Source organism: Podarcis bocagei, assembly GCF_964188305.1.
Source record: "Podarcis bocagei genome assembly, chromosome: 7".
In the NCBI taxonomy this organism is placed as follows: domain Eukaryota; kingdom Metazoa; phylum Chordata; class Lepidosauria; order Squamata; family Lacertidae; genus Podarcis; species Podarcis bocagei.
In genome coordinates, this window is record NC_138132.1 from 46,117,476 (window position 1) to 46,139,428 (window position 21,953).

The window sequence follows — 21,953 nt, forward strand, 5'->3', positions numbered from 1 at the left end:
GAAACAATCGTTGAGACGGCTAGAGCACCGGTGGTGGATAACCCATTCTGAATCTGACCAGACACGGGTTAGAGCTCAATGTCGAGCCTACCAAGTGGCGATAGCGACGGCGAAGAAGACTTTCTTCACCGCCTCTATTGCATCTGCAGAAAACAGCAGCAGGAGACTCTTTCAGGTGGTTCGCAATTTAGCGGAACCACCTGCTCCATCAGGGCCCACTACGGGCCACATGATCTCCTGCAATGACTGCTCAGATTTGAGAAGAGGTAGACTCCACCGTGGGAGCAGGGCCGGGGCGGGAGAGTGCTAGAGTCCTGTCTAGTCAAGTTGTGTGGGATCAATTCCAATCTGTTACCCCTGAGGATGTGGACAGGCTGCTTGGACGAGTGAAACCAACCACTTGTCTCCTTGATCCTTGCCCATCCTGGCTTATAAAAGCTAGCCGGGAAGGACTGGGCGATGGGCTTTGTGGGGGAGCCTTCCCAGACCCGCTGAAAGAGGCGGTTATTAAACCGCTTCTTAAAAAACCATCTTTAGATGCGACCACGATGGCCAACTATCGCCCAGTCTCAAATCTTCCATTCTTGGGCAAGGTGATTGAGCGAGTGGTTGCTGAACAACTCCAGGCACACCTGGAAGAAACAGACCATTTGGATCCCTTCCAGTCGGGATTCAGGCCTCATCATGGGACTGAAACTGCCTTGGTCGCACTGGTTGATGATCTCCGGCGGGCTAGGGACAAAGGTGAGAGCTGTTTCCTAGTTCTGCTGGATCTCTCAGCGGCGTTTGATACCATCGACCATAACATCCTTCTGGACCGTCTTGAGGGGCTGGGAGCTGGGGGCACTGTCATACAGTGGTTCCGCTCCTTCCTCCTGGGCCGTGTTCAGAAAGTGGTGGGGGGGGATGAGTGTTCAGACCCCTGGGCTCTCACTTGTGGGGTGCCTCAGGGTTCTGTCCTCTCCCCCATGCTTTTCAACATCTACATGAAGCCGCTGGGAGAGATCATCAGGGGATTTGGGCTGGGTGTTCATCAGTATGCGGATGATACCCAGCTCTACCTCTCTTTCAAATCAGAACCAGTGAAGGCAGTGAAGGTCCTGTGTGAGTGCCTGGAGGCGGTTGGAGGTTGGATGGCGGCTAACAGATTGAGGTTGAATCCTGACAAGACAGAAGTACTGTTTTGGGGGGACAGGAGGCGGACAGGTGTGGAGGATTCCCTGGTCCTGAATGGGGTAACTGTGCCCCTGAAGGACCAGGTGCGCAGCCTGGGAGTCATTTTGGACTCACAGCTGTCCATGGAGGCACAGGTCAAATCTGTGTCCAGGGCAGCTGTTTACCAGCTCCATCTGGTAAGCAGGCTGAGACCCTATCTGCCTGCAGACTGCCTCGCCAGAGTGGTGCATGCTCTGGTTATCTCCCGCTTGGATTACTGAAATGCGCTCTACGTGGGGCTACCTTTGAAGGTGACCCGGAAACTACAACTAATCCAGAACACGGCAGCTAGACTGGTGACTGGGAGCGGCCGCAGAGACCACATAACACCGGTCTTGAAAGACCTACATTGGCTCCCAGTACGTTTCCGAGCACAATTCAAAGTGTTGGTTCTGACCTTTAAAGCCCTAAAAGGTCTTGGTCCAGTATATCTGAAGGAGCGTCTCCACCCCCATCATTCTACCCGGACGCTGAGGTCCAGCACCAAGGGCCTTCTGGCGGTTCCCTCACTGAAAGAAGCCAAGTTACAGGGAACCAGGCAGAGGGCCTTCTCGGTAGTGGCGCCTTCCCTGTGGAACACCCTCCCACCAGATGTCAAAGAGAACAACAACTACCAGGCTTTTAGAAGACATCTGAAGGCAGCCCTGTTTAGGGAAGTTTTTAATGTTTGATGTATTTTAGTATTCTTTTGGAAGCCGCCCAGAGTGGCGGGGGAAGCCCAGCCAGATGGGCGGGGTATAAATAATAAATTATTATTATTATTATTATTATTATTATTATTATTATTATTATTATTATTATTATCACATCTCAAATATTTGATAGGCAAGCTTATATCTTCCCTTAATCACTTCTTAGCTAATGTACACAAATTACAGCAGACACTCAGGTTGCAAACATAATCCATGCGGGAGGCATGTTATCAACCTGCAGCATTCGCAACCCGCAGCACCACATCTGCGCACGTGCGGGTTGTGATTTGACGCTTTGGCACATGCGCAAAGCCCAATTTAGCACTTCTGTGCATGTGCGACTGACAAAACCTGGAAGTAACCTGTTCCGGTACTTCTGGGTTTCGGTGCGCCCATAACCTGAAAGAATACAACCTGAAGTGTCTGTAACCCAAGGTATGACTGTACATACTTATCTGTCAAACATCTCACATCATTCTCTATTATTTCTCTCACCTTAGTACTGAACATTTTAAAATGAAAAAACAAACAAACTTGTACATCTTTGCAGTATTCCCACAAAAAGAAGTAATACTGCATACTGATAGATAGATGAGAGAGAGAGAGAGAGAGAGAGAGAGAGAGAGAGAGAGAGAGAGAGAGAGATTCATAAAGTGAGACATGTTGAAGATGGAGAGAAAGAAAAGAAAAGTCAGAGAAATTGTGGGTGGACAATATTTTAAAATTATGCATAGATAGCTGGATCTAGGATTGGGCAAAACTACAAATTTTAGTTTCTACTCGATTTTATAATCTTAAACTCAGTTTCCCCTATTTTCACAACAGTTTGTTTGCTTGTTTGTTTTCAAAATAAAAGTCCAGATGAAAATCAATCAGCATACATTGTGAATTTCTCCTAATATTCATGGTGGTTTTTTTATGCCTCCAAGTGCGACTTCTGGTCACAATGACATGACATCACATTACATCGTAGGTGTCATCGGTTACCCATAATCTGGGGCTCACGTCAACACCCCTGCTGAGCTGCAATTTCTCAAAGAAGAAAGATGAAACCTGAGAACCTCAGCATTCTTTGTGAGCGATGCAGTCAACAGCAGCACTAGTAGAAGCTAAGCTTTGTGATGATGAACAAGCAAGTTGCTTAAGTTCTCTCTTTTGGACCAGAGAGAGAAAAGTGTATTGAACTGCAATAAGGTCTAAAGAGAAGGCTGGGCCACATTGCTAGCTTGTTTAAGAGCAATGTGTTATTTTGTATACTATAATATTTAATTGTAACTATATTAAGACAATTTTGCAGTACAGGTTTGAAGCTCATTCTTGTGGCGGAGAAAATTATTTTCTACTCTACACAAAGTGCAACAACTCTAGCACACCTATGCTTAGAGGTTATTTGACAATCCTTTCATATCAGTAAATATTTCATCAATCGGGGCCGCAATGCATGTGCTCAAGTAAAACCCAGTTCATAATCAAGTTATATTGCAAGAGAACATTGATAAAACTGGTGCTTAATTGGAAGTAGCCTTTTTATATATAAGTTTGTCTCCCCCCCCCCAGGGAAAAGCCTTTAGGATCCAGATGATGATCCTCAGTAATTATGGAATCTGAAGTTAATTAGAGAAGCTAGTATTACTTTGGCAGTTTAAAAAGATAAAAAACCCTTATAGTCTCCAACAAGCCTGAGCCTTACATTTTTAGGGCTTTATAGGTTAAGCCCAGTTCCGCATGGAAACTTTAGCTCCTGCAGATTGGATAGCCCCAATCTAATGTGCTCCATTTAATAAGCAGGCTTCCTCATTATACACTAGTTTCATGTTCAGATTGGTCTCATGGTATACAGTTTCAATTGCACACCTGTGCAACCACACAGCATTTAATGGATTTGCTCAGATGTAACTTAGGGCATTGCTAGAAGTTAATGAGTTTGCAAATATGACCTTGTAAACACCCCTGGGTTAATACAAATAAAGTGGAATCTAGGAGAAAAAAACAGGCCACTCCCTATAGGCAGTACTGGTGGTACAAAGCTGTTAATATGTTCAGAAAGAAAGTCATGTTTGCAAGAATATATTTATCTAGCAGCAAGTCCAGCTAATATCCATAAACAATATTTCCAATTAAGGATCAGCTCCCATAATGTCCTTGGAGATGTGGGTTCATTTATGTGCAATGCACCCATCCACTCCTAATAAGCTGGGTTTTACCTGAGGACAGGTCTCTCAGTTACAAGTCCACCAAAAAGCACATGAATATCTCGACCACATGAATATTGAAGGCCAATTTGGATGGAGCTTACAGAAGACCAAATAACTTATGATTCTGTACTTCTTGGTACAATTTCAAAAAAGGGACTCACATCACATCTACAATTCTATGATCTCGTCACAGGAGAGCAAGCATCTACTGTGGACATAAGATCATGATCAGAATCTAACAAATAGGCTAATGTCTACCTACCTAGTTTTTCTCTAGCAGTGGTTAACCACAGCAAACAAACTCTTATTTAACCTTTCTTTGTTGAGTAGATATTTCTGGTATTTGATATGATCTCTTTCACCCCCAATAATTATTCATTCTCTCTCTCTTTCCTATCAGTACAATAGTTTTGAACACAATATAGTTGGCTAATGGTAGTCATTTCAACAGCATAGAGAGCAAAATCAGAATGAGCAAATGTTCTTAAGGTAGAAATCCATTTCTTAAGGGATTGTAAAATGACTGAGGAAGGGTGAAACTCATTCATACTATTCCTGTGGTTAATGGAGAATCATTCCCATCTTCTTTTATACTTAGTTACTAGTTGTATTTCTACCATCATGAACAAAACTTGCAAGCCTACACATACTTACTAGGGAATAAGCCTTGTTAAAATTAGTAGGACTTACTGGTACTTGCAAGCAAATGGTCATGCTGCAAATTTGTCATTTTACTGTCTTGTGTATATTTCTCCCCCACCCCAAATTTCAATTTCCACTGGGACATTTCTATTTCTAGCCCTGATCATTTGAACTGTCCTACTCTGCAGATTCTACAGTTCTATCATATTCTGTTCAAGATGCAGTTGTCAAAACTCCATAGAATTTTCTAAATAGAGGCACATGGGAGATGAACCGGAAGCATTACATTAGAAATATAGGAATTAAATATATGAAGCAATCACCTTTCTCAATGCTCACATTTATTTTCATATTTTATTCTTGAAATACACATTTTAAACACATTTGATATTTTTTGAGCTAAGAATCGTGTAAAAAAATGGAAATGTATGAAATTTGGAAAAAGTATGAAAAGTTTCTGCATTGGTTGGGCTAGATGACCCTTGAGGTACCTTCCAAATCTATAATTCTATGAAATCTGAAGGATAATTGCATCCCGATCTACACATTAATCTGGAATTAGTTCAGATCTGTTCCCTTTACTTAGAATGGCAGAACTCTTGCTTTCTTCTGTGTCTGATTTTGCATATTAGTCTCAGCTTACTACAATCCCAAAACTCAAAAGAAACGCAATAGCACAGGGGTTCAGTTACTTCAGCAAACTCCTATGAAATGTAAATTAGTTAAAAACAATTGGATGTTGTTGTTCCTGTTGCTGTTCTGCCATGCCTCTATTATAGAACAAGATGCCACTTTAGATTAGGTGTCATTACAGTAATTGCAATTGTAATAATGACTGTTTTGATTTAGACCATCTCCACCTCACATTAGGTGAAAAATAAATATTCCCGCTGAACTTCTAGAAAACAACTAAGGGTAGGGGACTACAGTGGGACTAGAAGTCAGTGAGTTATTAGAGAATAAACAAAACTTGCATGCTTTTATAAATAATATTAGAAAGACAACTTCTCAACAGAGGGAAAAAATAAGTTAGAGCTTCATAAGAAACTGGCAGATGATGGTAGCAATTTATAGAGGTTGTAATGATGTGAGCCACTGTAAGATACATCACTAATTTGGTGTCATTGCAGAGTGTGTTTATCCTGCCTGAGAAGCTGTTAATCTTTTTTAAAGTATTGTTTGTTTTTGCCTTCTCATTAATGAAACAACGGCAGGGCTACAAACCTATTGTGTTTGCAACCACACAGAGTGGGGCGGAGGAGGATATTATTCTGTGGTGGTGAGATAATAATAATAATAATAATAATAATAATAATAATAATAATAATAATAATAATAATAGAACAGCAATATTACTTACAATCATAGATTTGTAGAGTTGGAAGGGACACTGAGGGTTATCTAGGCCAACCTCCTGCAATGCAGGAATCCAAAAGCAGCAATGACAGATCTGCTTAAAAACTTCCAAGGAAGGAGAGAACACCACTTCCCAAGGGAGTCTACTCCACTGTCAAACAGCTCTCGCTGAATGACATACTCTTCACTGACAGAAATCAGTGTGCCGAATTGAGTTCATTTATTTTATTTTTATTTAACAAATTTATATACTGCTTGACTGTATATAAAGAGTTTCTAAGAGTTATCACATTCACTGTTTCTAAGAGTTACCACATGCACAGCACATAAATATACATATTGCACCCCTCAAGGGATTCTGAAGGTATCTAAGCCCACCACCTATCATAACAATGCTGAACAATTTTCTAAATTTGTACATTTGTATGTTGACAGTTACTTTCAACATTGTGCTCCATCGTTCCAACACTCTTTCACATTCTAGACCGATGAAAAAAGCAAGGTTACTATGTTCCTATAGGCGCTCATTCGAAATTTTGTAAGACAAAGTAAATGGCCTGCAATCTGAGCCACAATTATGTGCAGGGGCATGATCTCCTAGGGGTCAGCCTCCCCCATCAGCAATTTCCAGTTATGTCAATCCTTGATAGTTGCTCTGATCAGGATGATTAATGGATAGATAGAAGTATAGGGACGGGCCATAGAGTAGCAGGACTGTGAGTTTGTAGGAAGGAATGGGATCTTATCTCCACCAATGCACATCAAATGTGGCAAGTCTTCAGCTAGCACTCTTTACTTATGATAGAGCTATCAATTAGGCTACATAAAAGGGTGCTTAATACAATCAGGGCCTGTGGAGATTCACAGAGATTTCTAAAGTTCAAGCAAGGTAAGGTCTGAAATAGAGAGAAACAGCGCACGCACACACACATACATCCCCTCTGTGCTGCATATGATGTTCCTTTCATGGATGCATGAGGTAGACATATTCAAGATCCCATTGGGGTACTTGAGAAGTTGTGCAAAGCCAGGATGTGTGATGTGAAATTAATTATGTGCCAGAAGAGTTTTTTTCACGCATCCATTCCCCTGCTTCCCAGGGGACTAAAGACCAAATCAGCTGGAGCTAGATTGCTAAGGCGTTGTCTTCACACATGTGTTTACTTTGTTTCACTTTCCCTATTTCCATGAGCAGCAGGAAGTTCCAGACACAGCTTTCAATAAGGTCAGCTTCCTTCTGCAGGCACAGTCCATTTGGCCATTACCTGCAATGAAATGTTGCAGTGTAGAGTGCTCCTACTCATGATTCTGGCAGGCTAGACAGACAGCCATTCCCTTTTCCATGATACTTCATTCCATTCATCTTTTCTTTGCTGCCCCAACCCCCCCCCCATTCACTCCAATTATTATTCCATCTTTTGTGGGCATTAAGCTTGTTTAGTCCTCACTGGGCTATTTTTGGCCAGTCTAGTTTGCTTGAATTATTGACGTATATTTTACTGCAAATTGCCAAAGGCCTTTTCATTCATGCTAAGAATCCTTATCTTCTATGAAAACAATAAGTCCATCTAGTTCAGTGTGGTCCATCTACTCTGATAGCTGCTCTCCAGGATTTAAGACAGGGAGTCTTTCTCAGTCTGACCTGGAAATTCTAGGGATTAAACATGGTATCATCTACCACAAATCAGATACTCCTTCGGTGAGCTATGGTTCTACCCTCAACCAGTACAGGCCTCCCTCTTTTGCCTGTTGTCACTTTATCCAGAACATTTGTGCTAGTATTCCTGTGCTTCAAAGATCCACAGCTCTAAAAAGCACACATCTAATTACATGAAAGAAGCAGTCTCAAACCCAGATATCTTAGGGAGCTGCATTATTCCACTTCAGACCATTGGCCCAACTAGCTCATCGTTGTACACAGTGAGTTACAGTAATATTACAGGACTTTAGGCAGTGAATTTTCCCCAGTCCTACTTGGACATGCCGACACCTGGGACCTCCAGCACACAAAGCATGTGCACTGAGCTATGGCTCCTGTTCAATGCCAGACATGCTTTGCACCTATTCCACCTGCTCTTGTAAACAACAATACTGTTTTAACTGCAAACTGCTAAACTCCAAGAGATGCACATAGAATCCTACATCATTTACATGTTTTATGCATGCCAGCCCCGGGACGGTTTAATTTACAATGGCACAAACTGCTGGAAACTGTAGCTACATTTGATCTATTAGTCCTGGCTTTCCAACAACTGCACCATAAAACCCGTAAAAGTGTCCACGATGCATACAAGATATTATCATATACACTTCTTGCAAATGTTCAGATTATCAAGAAATCTGGAGGCATATTTCTTTCATCAAGCTGGGTTTTTTTAAGTGCTTGTGCTCTAAAACAGGTGGCTCCTTGAGTAACGAATTGCACACTGCTTGAATCTAAGGGCTTTATATTCCTAGTTCGAAATAGCTCCAGGCAGATTGAATTCTACATCACAAAATTGTCTTCTGAAGATTTATTTACATCCTTTATGCTTTGGGCTTTCTAGATAGAGTTCCCGAGTAAACACAAATGTGATCCTGATTTGGAAATAGTTATATGCAACTTCACAGGTGCAAAAAAATAATTTTCTGACACATCCCCCCCCCCCCGCTTTCCCACTCCCTCTGAACTCGTTGGAGAATTTTAGGGAAGTGGTATACCACTGTGGCAGCGCGCCTGCCTTGCATGCACAAAGTTTTTAAGGACTGATGTTTTAGTGTATTTTTAATCTCTGTTGGAAGCTGCCCAGAGTGGCTTGGGAAACCCAGCCAGATGGCCAAAGTACTACTACTACTACTACTACTACTACTACTACTACTAATAATAATAATAATAATAAAAAAAAATACCAGTTTCAATCTTCAAGAAGGACTGGGAGAGATTCCTGTCTGAAACCCCAGAGGGCCACAACTCTTAGGGAGATGGACCAGTGGTCTCATTATTCCTGTGTTCAGCTCTCATGGAAAATACAGTGGTTACAGATGCTTCAGTTACAGATGCTTCAGGTTACAGACTCCGCTAACCCAGAAAGAGTACCTCGGGTTAAGAACTTTGCTTCATGATGAGAACAGAAATAGTGCTCCGGCAGCGTGGTGGCAGCTGGAGGCCCCATTAGCTAAAGTGGTACCTCAGGTTAAGAACAGTTTCAGGTTAAGAACAAATTAAGTTCTTAACCTGAGGTACCACTGTATTTGACAAAATGACCAACAGTGTCTCCGCTTCTGAATAAATTGTGTAAGCTATGGATCCAGATTAAATTGTTGCTTATAATTATTTTAATAGTGTTGAAGGAACCAATGGCTTTGTCCCTTCTCCCTCCAGACCTACTCTCCAGTAGAGGCTAGAGAGGCCTACTCTCCATTAGGGAAACAGGATACTGCCCCACCCCTCAGCGAGCCTCCACCTGCCTGCCTTCTTACACACAACCAGGCCAGAGGGGTGGCTCTGGCTATTCACTTCTTCCTTCTTAGTCTCAGTGTTGTGGAACTCATATGAGAGAGGGATGAGGATTAAACTGGAGGAAGTCTGGCTCCACCTTCTGTTGAGTTGTCTGCCTTCCACCCTACCAGTCTCAATGGGCATCAGCCATCACTGCTTCTCTCCTAACTCATTTCCTTGCTTTCCAGAATGAGAAGTGAAGCGTTGGCAAGTGGTGTTTGGATGTATTCTCTGGAGCAGAGACTCAGGGCAGATGATTTCAGAGACTCAAGGAGAAAACTCATAGGCTCAGAAAGGTGGAGGGGAGGGGATGTTCTCTTCTAGGCTGCATCATAACACCTGTCCTATAAAGATGGAGGAAGATGCCAGTTTCTGTTCTCTTGGTTTCTCATTTTCCCCATTTTTAAATCCATTTCTTCACATTCTGCAGCTGTTTGGAATTTTTTTTTAATCCTCATGAAAATTTATCAGTATTTTACTGTGAAGTTCTCCTCATAAACCAATATTTGTATGTAGTTTTGAATAATATACAAATTGAAAATTTGTCAGTATTTTACTGTGAAGTTCTCCTCATAAACCAATATTTGTATGCAGTTTTGACTAATATACAAGCAGATCCCCATGATAACATGCAATTTTGTATGTTATTTTCGCTAATGTATGCATTTTTATTAACACGTTCCCCTAATATATGGATTTGTGTGCATATTATTTGGTTGGAAATTTGCATAATTCTGAGTGCAAATTTCAAAGGATGACTGAGTTTCAGTTCATATATTGTTTTGGATGTATTAATGAAATAAATACATTCAAATATTAGTGAAACAAAATGTTTTTGCAAAAATGTTTATGTAGGGAAAATTGCATACAAACACACATAGAGAAAAATAATATATATTTTCAGGAAAACATTTTTTTTAAGTCAGCTGATGTGAAAATGTAGAGAACAGAATTTAAGACTGGAAAAATGAGAAACTGAGAGAAACCAACGCTGACAGATTCACCCATCCCTAGATGTAATATAGGTGAAATGAAATGAAACACATCATAATGACAGCATAATGAGAGAGAAAGACACAGAGAGTGAACAGTACCAACACAAAAGAAGCACCCATACATATCCACTACTGAGAGCTTAAACAGACAAATTTTAACTGAGCTGAAGGTCATATAATTTATAGGGCCCAACTGTAATGCTTTCTAAAATACAAGTCACAATAGGTAAATAGCTTCCATTCTAAGGTTACTCAATATTTCAGCAGTCTCCAAAATATAAAGCCTTGGAACTATTGTGCACTGCATTCATAATTCAACAATCCTCCTTTTTGTTGCCTACTTGGGACTGAAAATGCAAAGGGTTGTCAAGCATCTGGCAGTTTTCACTTAATGGCTGAGGAACCAGGGTGGTATTGGCCATGCTTGAGTCTGAATTCAGTGCAATGTTTCAGTAACTCTCGGATTTAAATTATGTACCTGAAGAATACAGATGATGCTGGGACAAGTGGCCAGTCATTATGGCTTCTGGTACACACTGGTGTTAAACCTGCTGAGCTACTGTGGAAAGTTAGGCTGGGAGTGTGGGACGTGTGACCCTTCTGATGTTGATGGACTACAATTCCCAACATCCTTTTCCACTCAGGTGAAAGAGCCATCTTCAGTACAGAAAAGAATAGGTGAGTTAATCATAAAGCTAACCTACCTCAGAGGGTTGTTGTGAGGGTAAGATGCAGCATGTTGAGCTCCTTGGGCAAAACATGGGATATTTATCCCATGTTTTCCCCAAGGAGCCTGGTACCAGAGCCTGCAATAAACCCAGATGCCAACTTTGCTGCCACATACACCCAGACAACACCATCACAGGACCGAACAACGTGAAACATACCATCTGCCTATTTAATTGCTTATCTTCTAATATTGTGTATGCCGTCAAATGCCAGCAGTGCCCTTCAGCTCTCTATATTGGAAAAACAGGCCAAACTCTACACCAAAGGATAAATGGACATAAATCTGACATCAGGAGTCACAAGACAGAGAAGCTAGTAGGAGAACACTTCAATATCCTAGGACATTCAATACAGGATCTCAAAGCAGCTGTCTTATTACAAAAGAATTTCAGAAATGGACTTGAAAGAGAAGTTGCTGAATTACAGTGGTGCCCCGCAAGACGAAATTAATTCGTTCCGCAATTTTTGTCGTCTAGCGAATTTTTCGTCTTGCGAAGCACGAAATCCCATAGGAATGCATTGAAAATCAATTAATGCGTTCCTATGGTCAAAAAAAGTCGAAACAAAGCCAAATTTGGTACAACAACAGTTTATTAACTGCTCTTTAAAGTCACGCATACTGTAAAGAGCAGTTCAAAAATTGAAGGGAAAATAAATTAACTTTATAAACAAAACATGTCTTTGTTTTTAGACAAAGGAAACAAAGCCGCGAGACGTTTTCGTCTTGCGAAGCAAGCCCATAGGGAAATTTCGTCTTGCGAGGCAAATCGAAAACGGAAAAACCTTTTGTCTAGCGAGTTTTTTGTCTTGCGAGGCATTCGTCTTGCGAGGTACCACTGTACAACTTATCACTAAACTGAAAACTATGGAGAGACCAGGTCTTAATAGAGATATTGGATTCCAGTCTCATTACATATGCTAATCATCTGCATACTATCCCTTGCTTTTTCCTGTAGGACTAATTGCAGTCGTTAACAGTCGTCAACAGGTTTACCATACCCATTGAGTCAATCACCCATCTCCCACTACCCTCCTGAGAAAAACCCCACCCCACCCTCCCACTATGTATAAGGGTCTGGTGACTTCTGTTTCAGTGTATCTGAAGAAGTGTGCAAGCACACAAAAGCTTATACCAAGAACAAACTTAGTTGGTCTCAAAGGTGCTACTGTACAATTGTGTGTGTGTGTGTGTGTGTGTGTGTGTGTGTGTGTGTATCGATGGGATATTTATGTAACACAAGAAAGAAAAAAGGGAGGGAGAAAGACTTTAACTGAAGATGCCAGAGATTGAACCAGAGCTTTTCTGTCCAAGGGCCACAATTCCCTCTTAGCAACCATCTAGCAATCACAGGGGCAGAGTCAGAGCCAAAGCTGGGCATAATGTAAATTTTACCATTATGCAATAGGCTAGTTTCTACACATTATCCATCTAGGCAAGCTGGGGAGAAACCACCAAACCACCAAAATGCAAAGCCAGGAACAATGATGGCGAGTGTGGTTGAGGAGTTGATGTGTAGGTGGGGCATTGTGGGAAGATACCAGACAGTGGCAGAACATGGTGGTCACAAGGGCTGTTGTCCCAGGTACAAAATTATTATGGGTGCAATATTACAACACCCACAGCTATGTGCTTCTGATGCTGGGCTCTGTTGAAAATGGCTTCTCCATGCAAACTAGGAAGTAACCTTTCCAGACAATCGGGGTTATTCTTTACTTATCTCTGTGGCTGCGATCTCCTGGGCAATGCAGATGCTATTAGGCAGTTGAATGTACATGCGTACTCTATCCAGTTCCCTCCACCACCACACCTCCGCATGGCTCCTGGCACTGGAAACCATATTACACCAATGTGACCAGAGAGTCTAACAGAGAGGCTTAGGGAGTCATTTTTAGTCCCTGGTCTGAGATTTCCCAACCCTGGTTGAAACATAGAATGTAGAACCTAGTGTATAAAAGTGTGTATATACATACTCTATGGCACTATTAAAAGAAAGGTTTAACAACCTATAATAAATTTTGCACACCCATAACACCCCCCCAATAGGTTTTGCTTCTGTTTGGAGGACTTGAACAACATCTTATTAAAATATGTTGCAATATTTCCACTAACAGTGGGCTTTTCACTTGACCTTTTTTGGTATCTCAGTCTCAGTTACTGCAACAACATTTGTAAGCAGTCTTCTTCCTTTTTTATCTTTGTACTTTGTCAGGTCTTTCTGTGCAGCCATGGGAAATGAGTCAGATACTTACGCTCTGCAGATTGACTAATGTTGACAGCCACCTACCTACACATTATGTTGAAATGCAGGAAGCAAAGCAGCATTCAGGAAGCCGCGCTCCTCTCATATCATATAACTCAGGGGAAGTTAGCATTCAGAAGCACCCACCTGTATGTGGTTCAACTGAGAAGTAAGGCTGTCCCTCCAAGATGCTGTAGACGAGCTTGGCACTGTTTCCGTAAACAGGGTCATCCGCATCGGTGGCTGTCACTTTGGTAACGTAAGTACCTAGTGAAAAAGAAAAGTATGGTTGATGAAGAATGCCAGTTGGCAATATGTTAGGAAAGAATCTGGACAGAGGACTCGCTCCATACTCTCTTCCATTGATAGCTTAATTAACCACCCATATAGAAAATAAAACATGGTATCAGCTGAGCAGTAAAGAAATAGCTGAAACCAGAGCAAGCCATTCCTCAAACAATCAGAAGACTCTAACAGTTGTTTGAATAGGGGTCAGCAAATTTTATCTCAAGATCAGAAACAAGGCAGAAGGATGAACCTTCCCTTGGTAGTGAGCTCCAGATCCTCAGTGTCACCATGCAGAAGGACCTGTCCTGGGTACTTCAGATGGCAAACTTAAGCTCATTATTAAACATACACTGATGTGCAAAGCATTGCAATCCTAACATCCCTGCAGTTTATGAGCCCTCCTCTCCACTGACCCACAGACATGCCCTCAGCAAGGCAATGAGCATAGCATCATTACAAATAGCAATGCTCTCTAAATATTGATGTTTTATTTAAGACATCTGCACTGTGCCTTTCTGCATAAGCCACCCAAGACAGCTTGGCAGTAAACAAGCAAACAAGCCAAGGCCACAGAAACAATTAAACACTAAGGTATCAGCAGGCTAACAATAAAAACACAATCAGACCTAAACATTAGGATTTGTTACAAGCAGAAGAAAATAAAGCTGCTTTCAACTGGCAATGTGAGATAGCAATGTGCTATGTGTGCAGTGCTGGAGCCAAATTGACACTCCTACTGCTGTGCCCACACTGCACTGACATTTCTACTGAATGGTCCCCCCCCCCCAATTTGGTTACTGGCAGTGACTTCTGCATTGGGAAGCTAGGTAAGCAACAATACCACACCACCCCTTTCTGGCCCACCAGCCACTATGGGATCCAAGCTATAAACACAATATAAAATGTATGTTGTTGCTGTTTTAAATACAATACTAATTAGTAGCACAACATCAATCAGCAATAATTATCAGGGCAGCACAAATTGTGTAGGGGGGGGCATTATCAGAGCAACCCCAAAGCCCATCTGAAAGATATTCATCTTGGTGTGGAACCTAAAAAGAGCTTAGGAACAAGCAAAGTGAACTACCAAAGGGAAAGAGTTCTCCAGGAAGGAACTCACTCCAGAGAAGACTCTATCCTGTATTGCCACTCATCATACTTTAAGTACTGAGGGTGGTGGAAGGCACACAGAGCACAGCCTGCAAAGGAGATCTGCAAGATGTATTTTTAAAAAATAAAATACATTTATAAAAGTTTATTTTAAGGGAAATACTATGACAACAGCAGGCAAGGGGGGGGGGGGAAGAACCAAATATGGATAATCCTTGTGATGGATTATCCTTGGCAGTTTCTCACCAACAGGGTGGAAGTAAAAATGTTAGAGTGCTCTTGGGTTCTGTCTTTTTACAGATTTTTTATTAAGTATTTTTTTTTATGGCAAGGCTTGTGAATGTTTCCATGGTTGCAAGCAAGGGGCATTCAACAATGGATCTTCCTCTTTGCCCTTGTCCTCCTGGACATTAGCAAAGGCACTTAAATAACACAGACAGAGTCCAGAGAGAAAAGTCTTGTTAAAACTTTACTGAGGATACTCAGCAAAGCACCCTGTATAGTTTGAGGAGAAAGGAACAGAAAGGTTTTGTTTTGTTTACTTCAGGCCTTGTTTGTAGCAGGGAGACTTTCAACTAAACACCAAGAGAGGAGAACGTCTCTCAGGATGATTCAGCCAATCAAAGAACACACTACCTCAACAATCATTGTGTCAATATGCCTGGTTGCTAAGCAACATCTGCACCTGTCCCACTTTCGGTGAGTTGATTTTAAGATTAAGAGAATTAACCCTTAAATTGCATACTGAACGATCCCTGCAGTTGCACTTCTAACACCAAGAATATACAATTTCAGGTTATGGATTTGAAATTGACTTTTCAATAAATAACTTTAAAATGGCTTTGAAGTAAATTAAATTACATATTAATGTTGCAACAGGTTGGAATGGATTTATGAATAAACCTAAGACTGGAAATTGACTGATTTATCAATCTCTAGACTTAAAAACCTGATTTCCGTGTGTGCCATTCAGCAGTAATACACCAACAGGGTGAAACTTCTTGAAGTACTTTTATTTTAGAATAGTCATATTATTTGAAGTACCTTTGTAAAATGTAAAATAAAACTACCTATTTAAATTATGTGGATTTCCAAGCATTTGCAAAGGAAGCATATCAAAGAGGTACAAAATTCCAGATGAATAATACAATATAATATATTGTATTTAAGGTTTTGCAATAGCATATTTCAAAGAAACTGGCAGTGTTACAGCTGCAGCATAGAAAATCAATGGTTTGAAAATGATATATTTTCCTTCTTTGATTTCCACCTATAATAGTTAGAGGAAGCCATTGGCAGAAACTGAATATCCTCTGTTGTCTCAGAAATAGCTTTGTCTCCTCCAGTTTCTTTTACTTTGCATTAGCCAGAGTTTTTTTTAAAAAATGTCAAATAATTGCGTAACCTTTTCAGATCATTCTTTGGATTTTGGTTGTGGAGAATGTTAACCAAATCATATATAAGTCATTTCTCCTTGATTTGTTGCTGGTATGTCTTTTAGAAAACAAATGATGGCATTAATTAATAGGATAGGCAATATTGAGTCAGTGGCCCAAGAAAAGGTTGTAGTGAATGGTTTGGTGTAACTTTGTGAGTGAGGAAACATACTTCAGGAGGGGGAGCAACTGGGGTGTCGGCCTAATAGCTGAACTCGCAACAGAATACTGTGATCCTGGGCAGGTCTGATTTCATGCTGATATCCCAATCATAAATGGACATCACTGGGTTCCAAAAGTACAAACAAGCATATAACCAAACAGTATGCCAAACACAATTGCACCTTGACTGTTCCTAAAGACCATACTCAAAAGCTGAAATCAACCATTACTGAGAAGTGATTAAGGAGTGTGTGGTATGAGGCATTCCTTGATGCCATTCACACATTAATTAAACTCTCAGCAGAGAGTACTTGCCCCAAACTTGAATCTTGGCATCAAGGAATTCTTTTTTATATATGCACGCATCTGTATTGCAAGTCAAACAACTCCAAGTTAATATTATATGGTATGCTATACTAAGCATTTTTCTTTACATCTTAGCCAAGAATGGTAACAGATGAGCCTAATTTCAGAGTTCCAGTTGACAACTCCACACAAGATCCAACACCTTCACTGACCAGTCATTCAGTCATTATCTCCAAATAATTTGATGCCTCTATGTGTTCCTATGCTATTCAATTCTGCTGCCAGGCTTTAATGACTAATACAAGTTTTGTTAATGGTTGGGTTAGTACACCAGATACCCAGCAGTGGAAGTTAAATTATAAGTAGAGGGTTAAAGTTATTCTCCCTTGGCCAAGCTTTATTAACACATCATACACAATAATAGTGTTCACATATTGCATTCAATGAGTGTACCATCTGTGTACAAAATAGCAAAGTTATTCACATCTAACATTCAATGAGTGCAAAGTCTCTGTACTTAGGCACACAGTAGTTGAGTTGTACAAATATTTCACACAAACACTTGCACATTTGTAGAGACAGCTTGTACCTCTGTTCAGTGTAACATGTGAAGAAGCCTTGAGGTAAGACAAGCCCAGCCCATCTCAATGTGTGTGTTTTTAAAAATCCTCTGAACCAGAATGATTTGAATTCTGTAAATCTAGCTAGAGCTGAGATTATTTTGATCTCTTCCCCGCAAATGTGCTCCTCTAGCTTTTCTCTGGGCAACCTCTCTCTTTGTGTGTGCAAGTATTCCAATAATATTTAAGGTTCAGCATCAGCATTTCATATTCATGGATTCTGCAGTGGCAGCTGTCAACATTTGGCAGAATCTTGAAGCTGGCATGCAGTAGCCATCAGCATTTGACATGATCTGACAGTGCCTGATAATGAAATTTAGCAAAATATATATTAATTTCATTTAGCCAGTCAAAACAGGTGAAATAATTTCCCTTGTGGATGTCAAATTCTGAACTCAGAATTCAAATGTTTATATACATTCAAACTATGGTTGTCCAACCTTCATTATTGTGAAATGCAAGAGATTTTGAAAGTTTGCAAATAAATAAATAAAAGACAATCACTTCAGCTTTCTTGCCAAGCCAATTCTCCACTTTAGTTCTCCCAGCTATTTTCTGTTAAAGATGAGTCTTAACAAAATTGCCACACAGCCAAACATCAGTTTATTTCCTCCAAGCACCATTTCACTGCTGGTGAATCTTATTTGTATTTTACTGATGGGAGACTAAGGCAGATAGAGGGGTGGGGAGGGAGAGAGGGAATGCCCCACATGCACATGTGCACTTCTGTTCTCCCATGATTCCCCCATGAAAACACGAAGGTTTATAAAAGCATAGGTTGGATAACCATCTGTCATGTATGATCTAGCTGAGAGTCCTGCATTGCAAGGGGTTGGACTACATGATCCTTAGGGTCCCTTCCAAATCAGCAATTCTATGATTCTTTGACAATACCACCCCAAATTTCACCCTGCCATTTTCTGGGTCAAAGGGGCTACGAACAGATTTGTTCTGGAAGGAATTTGCACAGGAATGAGATTCTCAGAAGTGGCTTTTATGTCATGTGAAAGGTTGCACAAATCATCAGGTAAGGCAGTGTCAGGAAAACTGTCAGAATGCAGCCAGTGAGAGTGCCCAACATCTCACAATGAATCATGTTAAAATAAAATTTCCTGATCAAAATAAAACATAATGTGATTATTATGTAACTGCAACCTTCCCCTGCACAACTCCATTATTTTCTTTTCACTACTTAAAATGAAGAGAAGGGGAGGAGGCAGCAAAAGGAAACTTAAAAACACCGATTTGTTCCCTCTCCGCTACCACTATGCAAGGATTCTTTGCATTGGAACCAAGTTTCTCCAAAGCCTTTCTTAAAGGGGCAGCAGTTCTCTTACAGGGAACACAGAAGCATAGAACATGTTCTATCAGTTATGAAGATCCAGATAGCATCATCTTTTGCTGTGCTGAGTGATGCAAGTTATGGACAAAAAACCCCAGGGTGAGCATCTTCATGGAAAATGAAGATGAAGCTCTGATTTCTGTGAGTTCTGCTTCACATTAAGCCCTGTCATTGTCCAACTGCAACCTGTAAGTTCTGGGCTTATTATTCCCACATCTGTCTTGCTGTGCAGAGGGCAGCCCTCCATATGAAGGCATTCTCTGTTTGAAGGGCTATCCAGCCCAAGTTCAGCTTTAAAAAGAAAAGGCTCCTACGAATGGAGAGCAGGAACCTAGAAGATGCCAGTGACACATAGCTCTTGTAGAGCAGGCAGAGCAGGTACAGAGGTGGCCTGGCCATGTCTTCTCCACTATGGTGGAATGCATTATATTTCTACCTGGCCAGAAAATGTTAAAAGCTTAGACCTTATTCACACCATACATTTAAAGCAATAAGGCCACTTTAGCAGTAATAACTTCCCCCAAAGAATCCTAGGAAATATAATCTGTTAAGGGTGCTGCATACCCCTTCATGCAAAAGGCACCAAGGGGCAACTTAGTGCTGACTGGTTTTACAGGAAACATTACTCACTGGACTGCAAAAAGAAGAGTGATAATTCTTCACCTATTTGACCTTCCCAATTTAGACCAGTTATAATTCCCCCAGGGCTTAAAAGTGGGCTTTTCAAAATCACTGTCATGGCTGGGTAGACCCATCCATTCAAATAAATTCCCCAGAACCAAGTGATCCTGAATTAATTCCCCCTTTATTTTTTTATCCCCTTTTTATCTTCAGCCCAAAATACTGTCCCAGCAGCTTACTTTCAGTCAACTGAAACAAGATATGGGTTTACAATCTGAAAGACATGTCACACAAGGAAAAATGGAGAGGAAGGGAAGAGGAGAAATAGCAAACTCAGGCACCAATTCCTAAATAGAATGAAATAGTAGTTCTTATAATGACCAGCTAGAAACATTACCAAGGTGGTAATGGTGGGAAGAGATAAGGTTATCAATGGCATATTTATGGCGGTTAGGACAAACAATGGCTATCAGCCATGACGGATATGTTCTTCCTCCACTGCCAGTATGCCAGTTACTGGGATTCACAAGTGAACTGAGAGTTGTGCTCAGGTTTATCTTTCCATGTTCATATTAACCCCACACCACCCCCATGTGTTCATTATAAGCAGATAGTATATTCTGAAATAATAACAATAAATACAACTCATTGTATACATTTCTAATGTTAATGCATACACATAAGACATTTGGCCTTGGTGAGTGAATGTCCAGTAGACACTAGAATCTCCCAAGAAACTGATGTTTTTAGTGAGGTCCTAGCTGTACTATACATTAAAATCCTCAAAATAATGTTGGGAACTGTAGTCTGTCAAGGGTGCTTAAAGCTGTTAGGGGACTCCTATGTGCCCTTAACAATCTACATGATTCTTTGGGGAAGCCATGACTGTTTAAGGTGGCATGATACTGGTTTCAATACAGATGCCTTAGATGGAGAAAATGCTGGTTCTCTTTAATTTTCCACCTTGAAACACGGAAGCCCAGTCTGGCTTTAGCCCCACTTTGTTTTTTTCCTTTCAACAGCAGAAGTACAGTGGTGCCTCGCAAGACGAAAATAATCCGTTCCACGAGTTTCTTCGTCTAGCGGTTTTTTCGTCTTGTGAAGCAACCCTATTAGCGGCTTAGCGGCTTAGCGGTTTAGCGGTTTAGCAGCTATTAAAGGCTTAGCGGCTCAAAGGCTATTAGCGGCTTAGCGGCTTAGAAAAAGGGCGGGAAATGCGAAAAAAATCGCAAGACTCGCAAGACGTTTTCATCTTGTGAAGCAAGCCCATAGGGAAATTCGCCTTGCGAAGCGCATTGAAAAACGGAAAACCCTTTCGTCTAGTGGGGGGGTTTTCGTCTTGCGAGGCATTCCTCTTGCGGGGCACCGCTGTACACATATGAAGGTCAGGCCATCCTACTAGCACTAAAGTGGGGAACCTGTGGCCTTTCAGATGTTGTTTGAACAACTACAACTCCCACCATCCCCAGTTGCCATGGCTGATGATCAGGGATGATGGGACTTGCGGTCCAGAGGTCACATGCTTTCTACCAGCACCTCTACCAATGATCAAGTTCAAGTGATGCCAATCCTGTCTAAAATGTAGTATATGTGGTGTGAAAAATATCAAACACAGATGTTAAAAAGTGTTGGAGTGAAGTTTTTTGTCTTTTAAAAAAATGGCTTAAGTTTTAACCCAAATAATTAGCAGCTAAAAAGATGTGTATCTTAAAAATAATAATCAGAGTATATTCTGAACCCCTTTAGGGCCACAACAAACTTTTTTTAGTGAGACACATTTGGTAAGGTACCTCTTGGGGGTTGATTGGTTTTTAAATAAGAAAGTTGCTATTATGCCCTAAGTTGCTTTAAGTTCCACTTCTAATAATATAGGTGATTTTTTTGCAGAGGCTACTGCAGCAGCATCCAGAAAATGTGCTTCTTCCTTTGAGACACACATAATGCTACCTTACATAACATTAGCACATTTTGGGATAGATATGTAGGGATATTTTAACATGTTATTTTTACGACTCACTGTGACTTTCCTCAAGACACATTTCTGTAATGTGAATCACACGGCAAGTAAGTGGAGGCTGCAAAAAGGTGCAACAGATTTTAATTAATGAACACCTTTCAATGTTAACCATGGCTCATTGTTTCACTCCATTAGTGCAGCTTTTGAAGATTCTGCCTTACAAAATGCACATAGTGACCCAAAGAGGCAGATAATGATAACACTTGCTCCTTGATCTCTCTAGGTGCATCCAGACTGTCACTATTTGGGGGTGGGATTCAATCACATACCAACGAATTCAGGTTGACTAGGAGGTACTGCTCAATCCACCTGCTTCTCAATGGCATGCTATTTGCAATAAGGAAAGCGATGGGGATATGCACTGGAAAGTGAGACAACATTTGCTTTGATGAAACATCATCTAACCTCTGCACATACAAATCAGAATGACTGCTCATTAAATAGCCAGTGCCATATCATCTCCCTACAAACAAATCAGAATGGATGTTCAATAAACAGGTCATCTGAAA

At 40.9% G+C, this 21,953-nt stretch overlaps 1 protein-coding gene across 6 annotated transcripts in view; it reads right to left on the bottom strand.

Annotated features, from left to right (window-relative positions):
• CDH8 (cadherin 8) overlaps positions 1 to 21,953 on the bottom strand; it is a 239,377-nt gene that overhangs the window by 107,210 nt on the left and 110,214 nt on the right. For all 6 annotated transcript variants that reach the window (XM_081202702.1, XM_081202703.1, XM_081202704.1 and 3 more), the window contains one exon: positions 13,690 to 13,809. In XM_081202702.1, coding sequence (XP_081058828.1) covers positions 13,690 to 13,809 — 120 coding nt within the window. The remainder of the gene's footprint in view (positions 1 to 13,689; positions 13,810 to 21,953) is intronic.